Genomic DNA, 17,799 nt, shown 5'->3' on the forward strand with positions numbered 1-17,799 from the left:
TAACAGAACTCCAGTCAGTGTCTTTGGGGAGCAGAGCAGATCCGTGTTTGGGGGGGATCTGTGTTGAGCCCCTGCCCCACCCAACTCAGAGCACTTCCTTCTCCTTTCAGGTTCAGGTGTAGTGATAAACACGTGGACAGGTGAGCCAGTTCTGTCCCAAGGCTAAGTTGGTTGGGAAGCTGCTAGAAAAGATTTTTTTTACCAGATGAAGAGTGCTTTGGGAGGAGAAGACCTTTGCTCCCGCCCTTTTTCCTGTGGCTCCGGTAGCTGAAATGCAGCTCTGTGGCTGAGGCAGCCACGTTGTAACCAGGGTTGTGAGAACAGCAGAACAGAGAGGCGGAAAGCATTAGGTCTCTATGACTCTGCTGAGCTGTTGTCTCACTTCCAGACTGCTTGTTATGGGGGGGAAATAAGCCCTCTTCTTTAAACTGCCCCGTAGCTGTGTAATCTGTTATTTGCATACCAAACCACTCTTGATTGATACAGTGCCCCAAAGTGAACTTCATTTATCCTTTCCGGGTCTGTTCCTCTCCTCCATTTCCTATCCACAAGTAGCACTCCCGCCCACCAAGCCATCCCAGACTCCTCCCTGCCTCATGCCCACAGCTCTGCTCTCATCCAACTCTGTCCTCTGCTCCCCTCCTGTGCAACTCCTCAGCTTCAGGAACTCCTGCAACTCAGGCCTAACACCCCACTGCCGAGCTCTTCCCCCTCCCCCATTCTATTCCCCACAGTGATTTTTCTAAAATACAAATCTGATTATATTTCCTACTTAAGCATCTACGGGCTACAGAATAATTAGTGTTCAAAATCCTGAGCATGCCATTCAAGGCTCTTGGCAACACGGCCCCCACACCACCTTCTGTCTCATCTCCTGCCACTCCCCCAGACATGTTCTGTAATTTTAGCTACAACAGGATATTCACTGCACCAACTCTCACATGTCTACCTGTGCTCTTTGTTCGCTCATCCCTGAAAGTGTATGCCTACTTACCTCCAAAACCCATTTCAAATATCCCTCGTCTGCGAAGCTCTCCCCACCCCAAATAAATATTCCTTCCTCTGTGAGCCCATAGCTTGTTATACCATTTATACCTCTATTGTAATTCTTATCTTATATTCTAATTATACATTCGCCAGTAGACTAGATTCCTTTAGGGCAATGATGTATTTCAGAGTCCCCAGCACCTCCCAGTACAGTATTGAACTCGAGTGATTAGTAAATTTTTGGCAGAAGATGTAGTAGTATAAAGTACCTTCTGGTGCTTTCTGTGCAAAAATCACAGTCCCATCCTTCTTAGCTTCTGCCCCTCCCAACTCCCTCCCACTCCCCATCCTGCCCAACCTCCTCTGGCCTGCAGTGGACTCCCAGAAGGAGAATTCCATCTTCTCCCACAGTCTGGCCCATTCCTGAGTAGGATGTGGGGAGGGACAGATCCATTAGGTTCTGGTCACCTGGACCCTCAATAAGAGAACTGGACTAGTACTCAAAAGATCTGGCTTTGGTTTGGCAATATCAAAAGCTTTTTCAGGGGCTAGCTGATTAGCTCAGTTGGTAAGAGCGCAGTGTTGGTAACACCAAGGTCAAGGGCTCAGATCCCCCTACAGGCCAGCTACCAAAAAAAAAAAAAAAAAAGCTTTTTCGCATATCTGTGAAATTCTCCAAGATCCAGAAAAGCATATGCCCAAATGTAAGCTCCATGAGAACAGGGCCTTTGCCTGTTTTCCTCCACTAAGTCCCCATCCCCAGTCCAGAACCCAGTCCAGAGTAGATGCTCTATAAATACTTGCTGAATGAAAGTCAATCGGGGTTGCTTCTACTTTCTAAGAATCAATCAGCCCAAATGCAATTAAAGAGTGTTTGAGTGTGAAAGCGTTTATTTATTTCACTTGATCTTGGCCAAAAGGCTGAAAAGCAATGTGTGTTTATTTATATCTACCCTGCTTCATTACAATGACACACTCTGAAACACTCACTCAATGAAACATTATGCTCCCATTAAAAAGGCTGTTTACAAAGAGTTTATAAGATGGAAAATGTCCTCTGTGGTAATGTTGAAGGGCAAAAGAAGTGCACAATTGAAATGAGTCATATTTATCACACTATTTAAAAGCTAGCGAACAAAATCTCCTCACAAACAAAAGACTGGCAGGGAAAGGATGTAAATGTTAAAGAGTAGTTGGACATTCCCTCCCCGCCTTATCCTCTCGTTTCTATTTTCCAACTTTTAAAAAATGTACACACACCATTAATAAAATGGGAAACATACACTTCATTTTTCAAAATGACCTTGAAGGAGTGGGGCAGACCCTGCTCCAGGCTCAGGTTCCCCTCCCCCAGCTCCCTTACCCCATTACCCAGTAGGCGCCCTCTGGGGCTGTGCCACGTTAGACAAGCCCCAGAGCCCTGCGCTCCGGCCCTCCCCACCTCAAACCACAAGGCACCCAGCAAGGGAGTAGCAGTCAAGTAGAAGTAGCTGTGCCTGTTCCAGACTGGAAATGCTGCCTCCAGGGAGGCAGCGCCCCACAGGTGGGCAGCCCCTCCCTCCAGCAGCAGTGCCTCCTCCAGGGCAAATAGAGGGTTAACTCTGCCGCTCAGGAATTTCCAGAAAGGACTCACGGGGGAATTTCCCAGACAGGCAGGCAGGCAGACAGACAGACACCTCAGACAGCTCTCGCCACTGAGCACAGATGTTTTCCTGAGGGTGGCTGTGCTGAGAGCCAACACAGGCACACAACTTTGCAGTGAGAGGTAGTCCAAAGCAAGAATCGAGACCAGATCCGCCTGGGAAGGCTGGGGGCTGGGATAGTGAAGGGACGGGGGCGGCAGCCAGAGTTGGTCTGCAGATCGCGTCTCCGCGCGCGGAAGTCCCTTCTGTTGCCTGTGTCTAGATTGCACCGCGCCTGCAACTCTCCTCTCGGTCCACCAGGCGTCGCAGCGGCTCCAGGAGGGGGTCAGGGCAACGCGAATGTGTGTTGTGGGTCTGCAGTATGGGCCATAGCACTTAGCAAGTTTGTTGTACTGGTGGCTTGTCTATTTCTCCGTTTAGTCGGGGGTTTCCCCGAGGGAAGGGATTTTATCTTAGACTCACCTTTACACTCTCGATGCCCATCGCAACACCTGGCGTCTAGTGCCGCTCCTTTGGGATGCACAAATGTATGGATAGAGGAGTAATGAGCCCAAGGCCTGAAGTGAGAATGTTGGAGACAGCGCCAAACCAGGGAAGGATGGCTCCGCGTCCCGTTGGTGCACAGAATTTCCCCCCACCCCTTACCCACCTGTCTTGCTCCGGCCCTAGACACAGGCTGGGCGGGAGCTGACGTGGCCCTTCCAGGCTGGGCCAAGCGAGCCCCAACCTGCCTGGCCCAAGCGGCGCAGCGTGGGACCCTACACGTTCCTGCCCAGTCCCGGCGGTCAGAGAAACGAGGGAATCCCGCCCAAAGCCGTCTCCTCCAAGGGACAACCCTGGGTCACCCTCTGTAAAGAGCTACCACCACCCTTCCCCCTCTAACTCCTCTGCTGGTTTCTTTTCAGAGCAGTTATGTCTAGCAGAAGTTAAGTACCTCCACTGAACAGTAAATGATCTCACTCACTCAACAAATATTTATTGACCATCTACTGTATGAACTAGTAGCTGTGCCAGACGCTGGCAATACCCCAGTGAAGGAAACCAAAATCCCTGCCCTCATGGAGCTGCGATTCTATGGAACACAGGAGCTGGGATGGGGTACTCTCGCCTGTGGCACGTGGGAGGCTGATACCCAGGTGTCCTCCCAGGTGAGCAAAACCCTCGTGATGTGCCCGCCCAGGGGCCGGTTGGCGGGTAGACTTCGGCCCCGGCGGGAGGGGCGGGCCGCACCTCGTGTAAACGCGGGGCTGGGCACGTCGCCTGGGGCAGGTGCGCGGGGGGTGGAGTGGGAGTGGCCGTGCGCAAGGCTGAGTGAGCCCTGACCCCGCCGCTGGGTTACCGGGCCCGGCACCTACTTGGCACTCGGTAAATATTTATCGTAAGCTCGGCGAGTCCTACGGCCTGAGCCTAGGTGGGGAGAGAGAGCCAGCCGGGGCCCGCCTTGGCTCCAGGCTCCTCCCCGGAGGGGTCAGCGCCGGACTTGCCGAGGCGTCCGGGCCCCACGTAATTACAGGGGCTGTCGCCAGGCCTGGCCGTAAAAGAGAGGATGAAACGGCCTGGGAACCGGGAAGCTGGGCCCAGCCGGCCAGGGGCCCCGGGTCCGCGGCTTCCCGCGATGCGCAGCCGCCAGGAAGGGCCGACCAGGGATGCACACACACAACACCAACCCGAGGCGCGCACACAGCCACACCACCACACAAACCAACTACCAAACACATGCAGACACACGGCATGCTGCTCTCCCGCTCTGGGCACACACACAAGCCTAATCAAACACCTGCCCGCCCTCTCCACGCCAGGGGCTGACACCCGCCCGCCAACCCCTCTCCAGACGGCTGCAGATCCCGGCGGAGAGAAGAGCCCCGAGAGGCAAATTCCAGCGAGTCTGTTTACACGGCGCGGGGGAGGGGGCCGAGCGGAGTGCTGGGGCCAGACTGACTGGGAGACCCAGCTCAGACCCGGCCAGACCCAGCCGCTCGGCCCAGGGACGCCGCGCAACCCTCCCGCCCCACGCCCTGTGCACGCCCGTACACGTTTCCCCTCCTCTTCACGCGCTGTTCACAAACATTAGCATACGTATGTCAAAGAGTTTCACACGCTTCCACACACGCGGCTGTGATACTACTCACAAATGCTTTCGCACTTCCGCGCCATCACACGTATTTACACAGCCGTATGTGCATGTGTGGCTACAGTTTGTCACCCTTCGTGCCCAGATTCTCACAGCCCATATTCAAGAGCCCGTTCTCACGGTACACACGTGTGTGGCCACACACACGCAAGCACAAGTCATTAGTGCCCTTTGGCTCATCTAGAAACAACGACGGATGCCCTCGCGGGCCCCAAGTCCCGGGTGTCCCTCCCACGCGCAGGCACTTAAGGATAGAGGTGCCCTTAGCCCTGGCCGCACTCGTTACACACTTGATCACACACAGCGTCGCACTTTATTCCCGGCATCTAGGCGATGACACAATCTCCTGAACAAAGACAACATTGAAAAACCCAACAAAAACAAACAGCCGCGTGTGTGTGGGGAGGAGCAGCCGAGCGCAGTCCGGGAAGGCGGTGGGTGCGAGAAGAGTGTGGGATCGCGGACGCCCGCGCCCGGGTGTGCGACGCTCGGGGAAGGGACGGGACGTATCCACAACCTCGCTCCCTACGAGATCCACGCGCGGCGCAGCAAAGCCGGGTCACGCACCCGCGCGTTCTTAGATCCGCACGTGCAAGTCGGTTCCCTTCTGCACGCGACTGCGCCCAGGGACACAAACCCAACACCCGGCACCCCCCACACAAAGCTTCACGCAGACCCATAAGTAAGCGAACACACGTCTCCGAGCAGATTTGTGGAGACTGACGAGCACTTACAGCTCTCTCGCGCACCCCCCGCCTCCTCCGCTCCCCTGCCCTCCCCTCCTCCACCTCCCAGCCCCCAAGCCCCGGGGCAGCCGCGCGCCGGGCGGGGCGGGGCGGGGCGGGGTGTCAGGCGGCGCCGGCCCAAAAGGCGGAGTCGCGAGGCGAAGGGGCCAGAGCTGTGAACGCGGCGCGTAGTGCGCCGCCGAGAAAGCCAGCAGGAACCCGGACCCTGAGGAGTCTCTCGTCCCCTCCCGGCCTGGCCAGGCCTCACGCTATGGAGTTCTTCTGGGCCCCTCTCTTGGGTCTGTGCTGCAGTCTGGCCGCTGCTGACCGCCACACCGTCTTCTGGAACAGTTCAAATCCCAAGTAAGCCCCGAGTCTCCCGCTGGCAGGCTGGGCTCCCGGTTGGCACAGCTCCCCACCCCCCTGACCCGAGCCTAGGGGAGGTGACTAGAGGCGGGAGGGATTGTGTAGCTTTTCCTCCCCTCTCTTCTCCCTCGCAATTGGGAGCACCCCACCCCAGGCCAGGAAGCTGCCCGTGTCTACTTGCTCGCTCACTATTTCTGCCTTTCCCTTCCTTCCCGCTGGAACCCCTACTACTCTGAAGTGAGGGACCCAGGGTGAGCAGCTCCTGCATCGAGCATAGACCATTCTCCCTGGCGACCAGGACTCTTGTTCTAGGCCCCAAACCATGAAAGCCTCTGTACCCCTCCTCGTGTGTCACTTGGGCATCTGCCTGTACTGACAGGTATACCTGATGTGACATCAAGAGTGAGCAGAGTGTTCAATGTAACCCTGGAAGGACCTCTCAGGAAGGGTCCGGGCTTCGGGCATTGAGCATCAATTCTGTATTTGAAGTGACCCTGGGGGCCGGCCTGTGGCTCACTCGGGAGAGTGTGGTGCTGATAACACCAAGGCCACGGGTTCGGATCCCATATAGGGATGGCCAGTTGGCTCACTGGCTGAGCGTGGTGCTGACAACACCAAGCCAAGGTTGAGATCCCCTTACCGGTCATCTTTTAAAAAAAAAATAAATAAATAATAATAATAATAAAGTGACCCTGGAAAGTTCCCCCACAAGGGGTCTTTTGGGGTTGCATGAATGAGGCACATGCTGTGCATGGGTAAGTTGAGGGAATCACCTGTTTATGAGGTTTAAATAATAAAACTAGAGATGGAGGAAGGGAGGTCATGGGAAAGCTTCAGAAAGAATGGAAGGAGGGCCGGCCTGTGGCTCACTCGGGAGAGTGTGGTGCTGATAACACCAAGGCCCCGGGTTCGGATCCTATATAGGGATGGCCGGTTTGCTCACTGGCTGAGCGTGGTGCTGACAACACCAAGTCAAGGGTTAAGATCCCCTTACCGGTCATCTTTTTAGAAAAAAAAAAAAGAAAGAAAAGAAAGAATGGAAGGGGTTAAAAGGGTTACAAAGGGCTCTGGGCAAGAAGGAGTTAATTTCCCCTGGGCAGGTTTAAGACTTGTGGCAAATGGTATTGAAAGAAAAACACGCAGTCGGACCCTTTGTTCTTGCCCATGAGTTTTCTGAAGTTATGGGAGCAATATTTGCGGGAAGACAGGAGAAGGGGTAGGCATGGCAGGGAGAGGAGGGCCGGGCAGCGTGGGGTCACGGAAAGCACCACTCAGCTTAGCCACCCTCAGCCCTAGCACGCAGCCCCCATGCCCCTTGAGAAATATATTGTACCAGCTTCCTCTCACCCTGTGGCATGTTGAGGTGGGGGAGAGAACAATCAGCTGCCAACCCCAGAGGGCAATGCCCTCCTGCCCATGGGTGCCAGGGCAACCCAGACAGCCCTCCCACTCCCCACTCCTTGCTGCTTGTTCTTTGCCTCCGTGACCCAATCTTGTCCTACTAGTGGGAGAGCAAAGTCCCTGTTTATGCCCATGCCAGGTGTTGGCTGAAGGAGGAGGAGGGGACAGGAAGCTGTGAGTGGGGGGGGGGGCCTGGCCTTTTCCGTTCCCAAGCTCCCAGGTTTCCTCTCTTTCAGGAAAGAGCCTCTTCCTTGCCCCCCTCCCTGCCTTCCCTGACGCCGCTGCCCCTTTCCCAGATGGAGAGCAAGCCTCAAACAAGGGCTAAGTGGACTGGATTGTACTCCCAGGAGGGTGACGATGAGTGCCCCCACCAAGCACAGCTTTTGTCCTGTCCCTTTGGCCACACATACACACACACCCTACCATGCCCAGGACCAAAGAGAAGCCTGTGCAGAGTGGAATTCATAGGCAGCCAAGCCTGGCCCGGCTTGGGGGCAAAGATGAGGTGGCAATGAGCTGGGCGGGTGTGAGGCCGGCATGGGTGACTCAGGGCAGTGGGCATCAGCCCTGGGATCTCTAGGCCCCAGGCAGGGGCAGCATGGTGAGAAGGGTGGTGCCACTGTGAGCTGGGCATTGGCCTCCTTGGTGCCAAAGGGGCAAGTACCCTGCCATTCAGACCTGCCAGCTCCTTTTGCCTAGAGGACAGTGCCCAGGGCAAGCGGGCACTGTGCCACCCTGGGGTCCTGGGGGCTGTCTATATTTGACAAGGTAAATTTTCACAGGTTCTTATGAGTGCTGGGGCAGGTAGCAGAGGTGGATCAGGAATGAGTCAGTGCCCGTCACGGGAATAGGAGAAAGACGCCAGACCCAGAGCTGAAATACCTGTTCCCCGAAATGGCTTCTATGTTTATCTCTCCAGAGAGGAATTTTAAAAGCCTCTCTCTGCTCCTCTCTCTCTTTTCCCTGGGGTGGGGGAGGGGCCCTGGTAAGCCTAGCCCAAGTGCTGGCATGCTGCTGCAAGGCCAGGTCTCTTAGGGGTCATGCTGACTGGGCAGTGGGTGCCCACCTCAGAGGCTTCTTGGCCTAATTCATCCCCTTCCCCCCGCCATCCATGCCCAGGGCTTTGGTTTGAAACAAGTTGGCAGCCAACACTGCTGAGTCTCTAGCTGGCAGTGCTTGGGGGAATTCAGAGAGACTGACCAGCTTGGAGAGGGAGCGGGGAGGCACTTTTTCCCCTACTGGGACCCCACCCAGACTGGAGCCAGGTGTCTGGAGCTGGGGGGGAGGGGTCGATGGGCAGTTAGGCTGGAGCCTGTGGGGCCTGAGGGGAATGGACTGGGGGAGGGGAGCTGGCTCCACCTTGGGACGAGGGAAGGAGAAAGGCAGTCTCAGATCTTAGAACATCCAGCATTTCAGCTGGGGGAATGTAGAAGTGTGGCTTTTGGAGATAAAGGGACAGGGATGTTTTGATGTGCTCTGAGAGAAGGGGACAAAAAGACCAGGGCATACTTTTTTTTTTTTTTTTTTTTTTTTTTTTTTTTAAAGATGACCGGTAAGGGGATCTTAACCCTTGACTTGGTGTTGTTAGCACCACGCTCAGCCAGTGAGCAAACCGGCCATCCGTATATGGGATCCGAACCCGGGGCCTTGGTGTTATCAGCACCGCACTCTCCCGAGTGAGCCACGGGCCGGCCCCAAGGGCATACATTTGAGAGCTAGAAAGGTAGATGTGAGGGGACTGAATGAAATGATGAGAATGATTTAACTTAAAGGACTAGGGGCATTATCTGTGGGCCTGGGTATACTAGGGGATTGGAGGAAAAGTGAAGCTGGGAAATGGGAGATATACTTGGTGGGTCAAGGGGGAAAATGGGAGGAGTAAGAGAAGCGAAGACATAGATGTGCTAGGGGCTCAGCACAGTAAAGAGAAAAGGTTACTTGGACACTGATTACAGAATGGCCCAGTAGGGTTTCGAATTGAGGTCTAATAGTATTTAAAGGAGCAACTGGTAGAATAGATTTGGGGAAATATTTGCAGGTATAAGAGAATGATGAGTGAACTACAGAAATATTTAGGAGCCCATCCTTGGGTAAATATGGGGGGGGTATGAAAAATGTTTTGGTACCTGAAAGATACTGAGTGGATGCTATTTGGAGGAGGACTAGTAGGAGACAATGATGGTGGGGAATGTTTGGAGATGTGGAGAGATATGTTAGAGCTCAAGTTCAGGAAATATTGGGAGTTGAGGTTTTGGAAGACTCTTTGGGGGAGTCCAGTGTGAGATGTGAGGGGACATGTAAACATTTGGAGTCTCAAGGCTCTGGCTTGGCTTCTGAATTACCACCTGCTTCCTCTCCCTCTGCGCATGCCTAGGTTCCGGAATGAGGACTACACAGTATATGTGCGGCTCAATGACTACTTGGACATCATCTGTCCGCATTACGAGGATGACTCTGTAGCAGATACTGCCATGGAGCAATACACACTGTACCTGGTGGAGCATGAGGAATACCAGCTGTGCCAGCCCCAATCTAAGGACCAAGTCCGCTGGCAGTGCAACCAGCCCAGTGCCAAGCATGGCCCAGAGAAGCTGTCTGAGAAGTTCCAGCGCTTCACACCTTTCACCCTAGGCAAGGAGTTCAAAGAAGGACACAGCTACTACTACATCTGTGAGTTCCTGGGAGGCATGTACACAGTTGGACATACTGGGGGGCACAGCAGCATGGTGCATATGCTTGGGTACATGCTTAGTGCTGAGTCAAGCAGCAGAGGGCCCTTTTCAATCCTGAATTCTATTTTCATTCATTCATATCACAATTGTGGAGTGTGCTTCTACTGTGTATAGGGCACTCTGCTTGGCACTGTGGGCACAGAGATAAATAAAACACTAGAGTCCCCATTCTCAAGGAAACTAGGAAGGAACACACATAGGTTTCTTTTTTCTTTTTTCCTCTCCTAAGTTAAGGTTTACATCTCCAAGGGACTAGTTCCCTGACCATGAATCAAACCCTGGGTTGTAGTGATGAAAGTGTGGAATTCTTAACCACTAGACTACAGAGCGGATCACTACACATAGGTTAACAGACCAAACAGTGCGGCAACTGCCAGATGAAGAGGATTCAGAGAAGGATTAGAAGGGAAGAGGACCCCAGAGCTTAGGATAAGCAGAGGAGTTGGCTAGGCATAAAGGTACATGTGCAAAGGGGGCATGACGTCTTCAGGGGGACTCCTTATGGTTCAGCCTGGCTGGAGTGGGAGGACCATAGGAAGCAGAGCAAGATGAGAGTGGGAAGGTGGACAGGACTGATCAGGGAGTGCCTAAAAAATGCTAAGGAGCCAAATTGGACTTTATCCTGGGGGCAAGAGAGAGCCACTGGTGGATTTTTAAAGTTATAAGATCAGCTATGTGTAGAATGGTTGCAGGACTCACCCTGTCAGTGGGGCCTAGGCATGGGGTAGTATAAAATGGTCTAGGTAAAGGGAATCTATTGTAAAAGCCTCACCCAGTTTCAGGCTTGGAGGAATGAAGGATGGAACATAGGGAGGGGACAGGGTCTATGTTCTTTTCACCACTGCCAAAGCTGAGGTTTATTCCAAAGAATGCAGGTTGAGCCGAACATTGGGCAGGAAGTGGGCAAAAACTAAGGAAGGTTAAAAATCAAGATTAGAGTGAAGAGAGGAATTAAAATGAGGAGGGAGCCGAGAAAGCAGGGCCAGAGGCATTTGAGCTTATATTTTCTTCCAATCAGGCTTTTTTCTTTAACACCCTATGGGTTGATCTTGCAGCCAAACCCATCCACCACCAAGAAGACCGTTGCTTGAAGTTGAAGGTGACCGTTAACGGCAAAATCAGTGAGTTTCAGGGCCCTGTGGGCCTCCTTCCTCCATCTCTATGCTGGGCCTGGTCTAGTGATCTAGGATGGTAGGGAAGTCTCACTGCCTAGCCCATATAATACTTGCACCCCTGGTGTAATACCTGACCTACTACTCTTGTCTTTTAGCTCAGAGTCCCCAGGCCCATGCTAATGCACAGGAGAAGAGACTTTCAGCAGGTAAGTAGTTGGAACAAATTGGGTCTGGGGCATAGGAAAAGGTTTGATTGAGGTTAGGTACAAGAGGTGGCTCCAGGCAGGGGCTAGGGAAACCCTGTTGGGCCTAGGGCCAGTGCAAATAGTGGGGCCACTCATATTGGGGTTTTTTGCCCTCTCACCTTGCAGATGACCCGGAGGTGCAGGTTCTACATAGCATTGGTCACAGTGCTGCTCCCCGCCTCTTCCCACTTGCCTGGGTGGTGCTGCTCCTGCCACTTCTGCTGCTACAAACGCAGTGAAGGTGTATGCCACACCTGGCTTAAGGATTGGAATTGGGCTGAGGGGGCAGGGGCAGGCACCCCTCACCTGTCCTGGGGCCGCTCCCAAAGCCCCAGCCCTGGGAACCACTCCCACCACATGCACAAGCTGCCACCCAGCAGCCTCAAAACGGGTCAGTATTAAGGGTTTCAACCCAAAGGAGGTCGACCAGCCTGCCAGTGCCATCCCTGCCCCCACCTCAGAGGGACAGAGAAAGAAGTGGAGACAGTCTTTTCCCTGTCATTCCTGCCTTTATGCCAAAGAAACAAGCTGTGCAGACATGACACCTTGAGGGTGCAGTGAGAGCTGAGCTGAAAGGGGCTTGGGGCCATCCACTGGACACTGAGCTTGGCAAAGATGCCCCTCCCAGAGAAAGCCAGGATGCCCAGATGAACTGACTGAAGGAAAAGCAAGAGACAGTTTTCTGCATGGGAGCCAGGTACAGGAGAGGCAACATGCTTGGGCTGACCCAGCATCTCCCAGCAAGAGGTTTGTAGCCAGGCACTGCATCTTCTCTCCGTCCTGGGGCAGCACTCACCAGAGCTGTGCCAGTGGTGGAGGTGGCAGGTTGCTGTGCCAACCTGTTCTTATAGTATAGCTATAAGGGCAATGTTAATGTGTACAGAGTCTGCCTAGAGTGTAGCCTAAAGGGCAAGGACCACTTACTTGTACATTATCTGTATATAAACTGAGTGTCTGTGCTGACTTCTACAACTGGAGTTTTTTTATACAATGCTCTTTGTCTCAAAATAAAGCAATGTGTTTTTGTTTTGTTTTTGGACATGCTTTCCTGCCACTCCATAGTAACTTATGACCATTGAGTCCCTGCTATGTGCTAGGCCCTGTGCTACATCATTAGCAACCGGGTTTGAATTTCTTTCTTTCTCTCTGCAAAGAATACATGCCCCTCACCAGGGAAAAAGGGTGGGGTGTTTCCTCCTCTGAGGGTGTTCCAGGACAGGAGTGCTCCCCACAAGCAGTGCCTCGGGTTCTGTGCTGCACCCCACTCTGGATGTTTTTCCTGTCCAACCTTTACACTACTCCCACCCCCTCAGCACTGGGCTTTGGCATTCTGTTCAGGTACTCATGCTGTTTGAGTGAGTCAGGGAAGCCGGGAATGCCAGCTGAAGCATGCGCCCCGCCCCACGGCCTCACCAGCTGAGATGCGTGGGAGGCTGGGAGGGAAAGTTCCCAGCAGCAAGTAGGTCGGCTAGGGGGTCAGTGATAGGGGCTTAAGTGGATTGGCCAAGTCATGGAAAGCTGGCCACATAGCTCAAGAGGGAGGGCATCTGATGAAGACTTGGTAATTCCTGGCAATCCCGGCTATTTAGGGGAGAGGCTGGAAAGAGGCTTCAGCAAACTCCGGGGAAAACCTCCCAAATCCTGGGCAACTGAGGTTCTGATTTGGACCTCTCGATAGAAAGCATGTTGAAGTCTGGTTGGGTCTATCAAGCTTTTGTTTTGAGGTCTACCGCGTAGGCCTATGGGGACACAAGAGCTGGCGCTGGAGGTCTAGATGATCCAAGGCGTAAGCAGTGTGAGGAGGGGCAGGTGTCGAGGGCAGATCCGCTGAGCCCTAGTTATGGGACCGACCAGGAGTGCTGGCAGTCCGCGGCGGGGCGCCCGGCCAGACGCTCAGAGGGGGGCGGGGTTCCGGTTAAGCGTTCTAGGGCAGGGCCGGGTTCCGGTTCAGTTTCCGGAGGTACTGCCCGAGCGCGCGGGGGCGGGGGCGGGGCTGGGCACCGGCGTCGCTGGCCCCGGGCTGAGCCTGCGGGCGCCGGGGGCGAGATGGAGGCGAGCGGCGTGGTCGACTCGCTCCTTTCCGGAGCTTGCGTGGTCTTCACCCTCGGCATGTTCTCCACCGGCCTGTGAGAGCGCGGCCGGGATGGGCTGGGGCAGGACCAGGAAATCAGGAGAGGGGAGAGAGACGTGGCCGCAGCCCCAAGCTGCGTCCGGAACCTGGGGTCAACGTGGGATCCGAGGGGACCGGGGTACAAGGACGAGGCTGGTCACTCGACCTGAGGAAGAAGGCAGGGAAGCTGGGCGGGGGAGGGTGCCCTTGTCCGGGTTGGATGACAGTTATTGGGGATCCCCCTAAAACCCTGATTCTTTTTCCACCCTTCACCCGTCCCTATTATAGCTCGGATCTCAGGCACATGCGGATGACCCGGAGCGTGGACAGCATCCAGTTCCTGCCCTTTCTCACCACGGATGTCAAGTTAGAGGGGCAATGGCAGCAGCGGGAAAAGATGTCTGCGGGAGGTGGGGGAGGGGTAGGCGAACGTGGAAGAGGTCTCTTGGGTCTCCCTCCCACACTCGTCCCTACGGGCCATATCCCTCCCCTGCACCCTGCAGCAACCTGGGCTGGCTGAGTTATGGGGCCTTGAAGGGAGACTGGACCCTCATCGTCGTCAACGCAGTGGGTGCTGTGCTTCAGACCTTGTACATCTTGGTGTATTTGCACTACTGCCCTCGGAAGGTAGAGGCCCTCCCTTGGACTCACCTTTATGCTGCAGCAAGACAGGGCAAACACTACTTCCTAGTAGGCTGGCACTGCCACCTTTTCCTGGAAGGCCCATCCAGCCTTGCAACTCTTCTTTGCTGAAGCTAGCCTTCTGAGACTTAACACATTGCCTCCATTCTGGCAAGGCTGGTACCTCTACCTAGCCTGATGATGGCAGTGCCACCCTGAGCTTCTGCCCAACAAGCTGAGGGGAAAGGGTTTTTATCTCTGATAGTTCCTTCAAAGCCAGGGCTGGTAGCTGAGAATAAAATGATTAGCTCTGCTTCCCCACTCAATCATACAAGCATCGACTAAGCTCCTACTGTGTGTGCCAAGCTCACAGAAAAAAGATACCTTTCCCTCCCTCAGAGGCCTCCAGTGTTGTGGGTGGGTAAGACTTTCCCATCAAGGCACTGGTGGGAAAGAGGCTCTGACAAGTGCAATACTGGAGGCTTAGACAAAGGTTGGCTTTCCCATTGGAGCAAGGGAGAGGGCAGGATGAATTAAATCCAGCAGGGAGGTCAGAGAGTGCTCCTGGCACACCTGGAAGTAAGGCTATTCTCTCCCCTGCAGCGTGCTGTTCTCCTACAGACTGCAACCCTACTGGGGGTCCTTCTCCTGGGTTATAGCTACTTTTGGCTCCTGGTGCCCGACCTTAGGGCCCGGCTGCAGCAGCTGGGCCTCCTCTGCAGTGTCTTCACCATCAGCATGTACCTCTCACCACTGGCTGATTTGGTGAGTGGGGGTGTCCAGGGAGGTAGGGGAGATAAGACGGGCCAGGCTCCCATAGCCAGATACTGTGGCTTACACTCCAGAGGGAGAGAAGATCCAAATCCTGGAAAGAGACAAAGCAGTAGAGCTGGGTGAGTGGGAGGCAGGAGAGATGAGTTGGGTGACAGATCTGGGAGGATGTTTGACGTTTTTCCTGGGGAAATTCTTAGGCAAGGTTGGATCTTTACTATATGCTTGGGCCAGGAGTGTCTTTCGTCTCTTCCCACAGGCCAAGGTCATTCAGACTAAATCAACTCAATGCCTCTCCTTCTCACTCACCATTGCCACTCTTCTTACCTCTGCCTCCTGGTTCTTCTATGGGTTTCGACTCAGAGATCCCTACATCATGGTAAGCAGAATAGGGATGGAGTGACAGATTTGTAAGGTGGGAAACCGGCTCCTCTCCTCATAGCAGTCCCTGCCCTTTCAGGTGCCCAACTTTCCAGGAATCCTCACCAGCTTTATTCGCCTCTGGCTTTTCTGGAAGTACCCCCAGGAGCAAGACAGGAACTATCGGCTCCTGCAAACCTGAGGCAGCGCATTTCACCACTGGGCACCTTAATGCCAACTTGATACCAAAGAGAGCTATTTGTTTCAGCTGGTTCTGATGACCAGCTCCACAGATGCAATGGGTTATGGGAAAAAGAAGCAACTTTGAGAATAGAAGGACCAAAGAAAGAACTTTACAGGGCACTTCAAAAAATTCGTGGAGAAATAGAATTAAAAGATAATACGAATATTTCTATGAACTTTTTGAAGTACCTTTGCACTTAGAAGATCAGGTGGGAGCTAGGAGATGAAATCACTTTTATTTTTTAGAGAGATTACTTTTTTTAATTTTGGAGGTTGGAGTGATATCTTTAGAATGTGCCTTAAAATAAACTGTTCCCTACCCCTGCCCATCATGGTTCATTCTCTATTCATGATTCTCAACCTGGCTGATTTGGTGAAGGGCTGATCCACAGTTATTCTCAGGCCAGTAGGGTTGGCTCCGAAAAGGTAGCTGAAAAAATCAAGAAGTTGGAAAAACCCAGGATGGACTTAAAAAGTACAGAGCTTAAATGTTATGAAGAATGAAGTTAGGCTTCAAGAAGTACTTCCTGACAGGGTTAAAAGGACCAGGAAAATGAAATATTTCCATCCAGAGAAATAGTGAGGAGTATTTGCCTCCTTTGGAGCAAAACTGGGAAATAACAGCAAGATACAAATATAAAGGCTGAGACGGCCTCAGGAATGTGGCTCTTCCACCTCTCACTTCTCGACCGCTGGTACACAGAATCCCCAATCCCATTCTCTCGTACTCAAAAGTTAGAAAATAAACTTGCTCTTTAATGAGGAAGGGAAGGGAGGGCTGCCCGGGCGGGAATGGGGTTAGGGAGTCAGAAGCGCAGTCCCCTGAGGGCTAAGTCGGCTCTAGCCTCCTGGATCTGGCTCTGCAGCTCGCGGGCGGCGTCCTCGCAGTCGTGAAAAGTGGCCACGCGATAGCCCACAGTGCCCAGAGCATAGCAGCCGGCGGACACCAGCAAATAGGCGGGCAGTGGCCACAGGACCTCCCGGCAGGACGAGGGCAGCTCCAGACCCAGTGCTCCCATGGTCAGCGCCGCCCAGGTGGAGCCCAGGAGCGCCAGTCCCCAAAGCCACTGCGCTAATTTCGTCATGGTCACTGCTGGAAGAGAAAACAAAGATCGGAGTCCCTTCCACTCGGCTACCCCCTCTACATCTGATTCCAATTTCTGGTCGCTCTCACCCTCCTCGCCCTCTCTCTTCATCCCTCAACTTACACTTACCTCTGTGCCCTGCGTCCTCCTCTTCCCCGAGTGGACCGGACGTCGACGTCCGGAAGTCCTCCACAAGTCAGGCTCCGCCTCCGCGCCGCCTTCTGGGAGTTGTAGTTCTCATGGCGGCAGCGGGAGGACTCGCGGTAGCGGTCTTGATCCAGGCTCTTGTTCAGTGGGCTCCGCTCTGCCTACAGCGGGCTGGGCCTGGAGAGGCCGCGACGCTGCTTGCCTCCCTTGGGGCCCCGCTGCAAGCTGGCGTGGGGCTGGTAAAAAGCCTGAGTACACCCTTAAACTTTGCAAAAAGGTGGGAATGTAATGTCGTTCCCCTTAGATTCAGTTCTCCAGCACAGAAACCCCATTCATTCATTCACTCATTCATCCGTTCATTTGAACATTCCTTGAGCACCGTGATAGACTTTGGAGATACAGAAATGCCAAGGTTTAAATGAAATGAAGATAGCAAAAAGAAAAAAAAAGAAAGAAGAAAAAAGGCCGAGAGACTCGACACCTCCTGGGGTAGAAGGGAAAAGCAGGAGTCAGGAAAGCAGATGCATTGACAGCTAAGCGTGATGCCTTGAGATAAGTATAAGAATAGTAGTTGTCGTTTTTCTTTAAAGAAATGCAGAGGAACAACCAATACAGCTTGAAGCCAGAGGAAGAAAGGCTCCAGAAGTGTGTCCTTTAAAAAAAAAAAAAGTGCAAGACCAGAGGAATTACATCATGTGAGAAGGTGTATATTTCTTTCAGAGAGTTTTGGGGATGAATTCATGATTGATACATAGAAAACCAAGTAAAAGAAAATGTTAGGCAATTATCAACTTCAGGAGAAACAGTTATAAAAAGAAAGGAAAATTGCTAAAAGTCTGTCTGATAAAGACTACTCGGGAGGGCTGGCTGGTTAGTTCACTTGGGACAGCATGGTGCTGATAACACCAAGGTCGAGGGCTGTGGATCCCCATACCAGTCAGCTGCCAAAAGAAAAAAGACCACTCAGAACTCACCTGTAGTTGAGTTAGGTCTATTAACTTGTGGCAAGACAGCTCACACCAGAACTGTGAGGTGACTCATCAAAGAGAGAAACAGGGTCTTTAGAAGATATGGAAAAGGGTTGATTTTAAATAAGATTTAAATAAAGCAGTGTTTT

General features: G+C 53.2%; 3 protein-coding genes across 18 annotated transcripts; 2 read left to right on the forward strand and 1 right to left on the reverse strand.

Annotated features, from left to right (window-relative positions):
* The first annotated feature begins 5,653 nt into the window (after positions 1–5,653).
* On the forward strand, positions 5,654–12,384 carry EFNA1 (ephrin A1). 3 transcript variants are annotated; one of them, XM_063105094.1, is made up of 5 exons: positions 5,654–5,849; positions 9,628–9,923; positions 11,041–11,106; positions 11,256–11,306; positions 11,472–12,384. In XM_063105094.1, exons 1-5 carry the CDS (start codon positions 5,758–5,760, stop codon positions 11,582–11,584), a joined length of 618 nt encoding a protein of 205 aa, XP_062961164.1. In that variant the 5' UTR covers positions 5,654–5,757; the 3' UTR covers positions 11,585–12,384. The 3 variants fall into 3 exon arrangements, with proteins under 3 accessions (XP_062961164.1, XP_062961165.1, XP_062961166.1); XM_063105095.1 differs by lacking the exon at positions 5,654–5,849 and adding an exon at positions 7,895–8,021; XM_063105096.1 differs by lacking the exon at positions 5,654–5,849 and adding an exon at positions 8,439–8,518.
* Positions 12,385–12,792: 408 nt separating this feature from the next.
* SLC50A1 (solute carrier family 50 member 1) lies at positions 12,793–15,771 on the forward strand. Of its 13 annotated transcripts, none has more exons than XM_063105034.1 (6): positions 12,814–12,906; positions 13,744–13,821; positions 13,959–14,082; positions 14,680–14,841; positions 15,107–15,226; positions 15,308–15,771. In XM_063105034.1, the coding sequence occupies exons 1-6, from the start codon at positions 12,896–12,898 to the stop codon at positions 15,407–15,409; spliced, it is 597 nt and encodes a 198-aa protein (XP_062961104.1). In that variant the 5' UTR covers positions 12,814–12,895; the 3' UTR covers positions 15,410–15,771. The 13 variants fall into 13 exon arrangements, with proteins under 13 accessions (XP_062961111.1, XP_062961100.1, XP_062961104.1 ...); XM_063105040.1 differs by lacking the exon at positions 12,814–12,906 and adding an exon at positions 13,104–13,131; XM_063105039.1 differs by lacking the exon at positions 12,814–12,906 and adding an exon at positions 13,279–13,305.
* A 414-nt stretch (positions 15,772–16,185) lies between these two features.
* DPM3 (dolichyl-phosphate mannosyltransferase subunit 3, regulatory) lies at positions 16,186–16,720 on the reverse strand. 2 transcript variants are annotated; one of them, XM_063106783.1, is made up of 2 exons: positions 16,665–16,720; positions 16,186–16,543 (listed from the first exon to the last, which is right to left on the reverse strand). In XM_063106783.1, the coding sequence occupies exon 2, from the start codon at positions 16,533–16,535 to the stop codon at positions 16,257–16,259; it is 279 nt and encodes a 92-aa protein (XP_062962853.1). In that variant the 5' UTR covers positions 16,536–16,543; positions 16,665–16,720; the 3' UTR covers positions 16,186–16,256. The 2 variants fall into 2 exon arrangements, with proteins under 2 accessions (XP_062962853.1, XP_062962854.1); XM_063106784.1 differs by having other exon boundaries at positions 16,186–16,540; positions 16,665–16,719.
* Positions 16,721–17,799: the final 1,079 nt, after the last annotated feature.

The sequence above is a fragment of the Cynocephalus volans genome, chromosome 8, assembly GCF_027409185.1.
Source record: "Cynocephalus volans isolate mCynVol1 chromosome 8, mCynVol1.pri, whole genome shotgun sequence".
Classification (NCBI taxonomy): Eukaryota; Metazoa; Chordata; class Mammalia; order Dermoptera; family Cynocephalidae; genus Cynocephalus; species Cynocephalus volans.

What these genes read in the sequence shown, in the direction of transcription:
- EFNA1 (XM_063105094.1), top strand. Translation starts at nt 5,758, where the DNA reads ATGGAGTTCTTCTGGGCCCCTCTCTTGGGTCTGTGCTGCAGTCTGGCC. An exon ending in TGGAACAGTTCAAATCCCAA is followed by an intron (nt 5,850 to 9,627) that starts GTAAGCCCCGAG and finishes GCGCATGCCTAG; the next exon opens with GTTCCGGAATGAGGACTACA. An exon ending in ACACAGCTACTACTACATCT is followed by an intron (nt 9,924 to 11,040) that starts GTGAGTTCCTGG and finishes TTGATCTTGCAG; the next exon opens with CCAAACCCATCCACCACCAA.
- SLC50A1 (XM_063105030.1), top strand. Translation starts at nt 12,856, where the DNA reads ATGGAAAGCTGGCCACATAGCTCAAGAGGGAGGGCATCTGATGAAGAC. An exon ending in TCTCACCACTGGCTGATTTG is followed by an intron (nt 14,842 to 15,106) that starts GTGAGTGGGGGT and finishes CTCTTCCCACAG; the next exon opens with GCCAAGGTCATTCAGACTAA. An exon ending in TCAGAGATCCCTACATCATG is followed by an intron (nt 15,227 to 15,307) that starts GTAAGCAGAATA and finishes CTGCCCTTTCAG; the next exon opens with GTGCCCAACTTTCCAGGAAT.
- DPM3 (XM_063106783.1), bottom strand. Translation starts at nt 16,535, where the DNA reads ATGACGAAATTAGCGCAGTGGCTTTGGGGACTGGCGCTCCTGGGCTCC.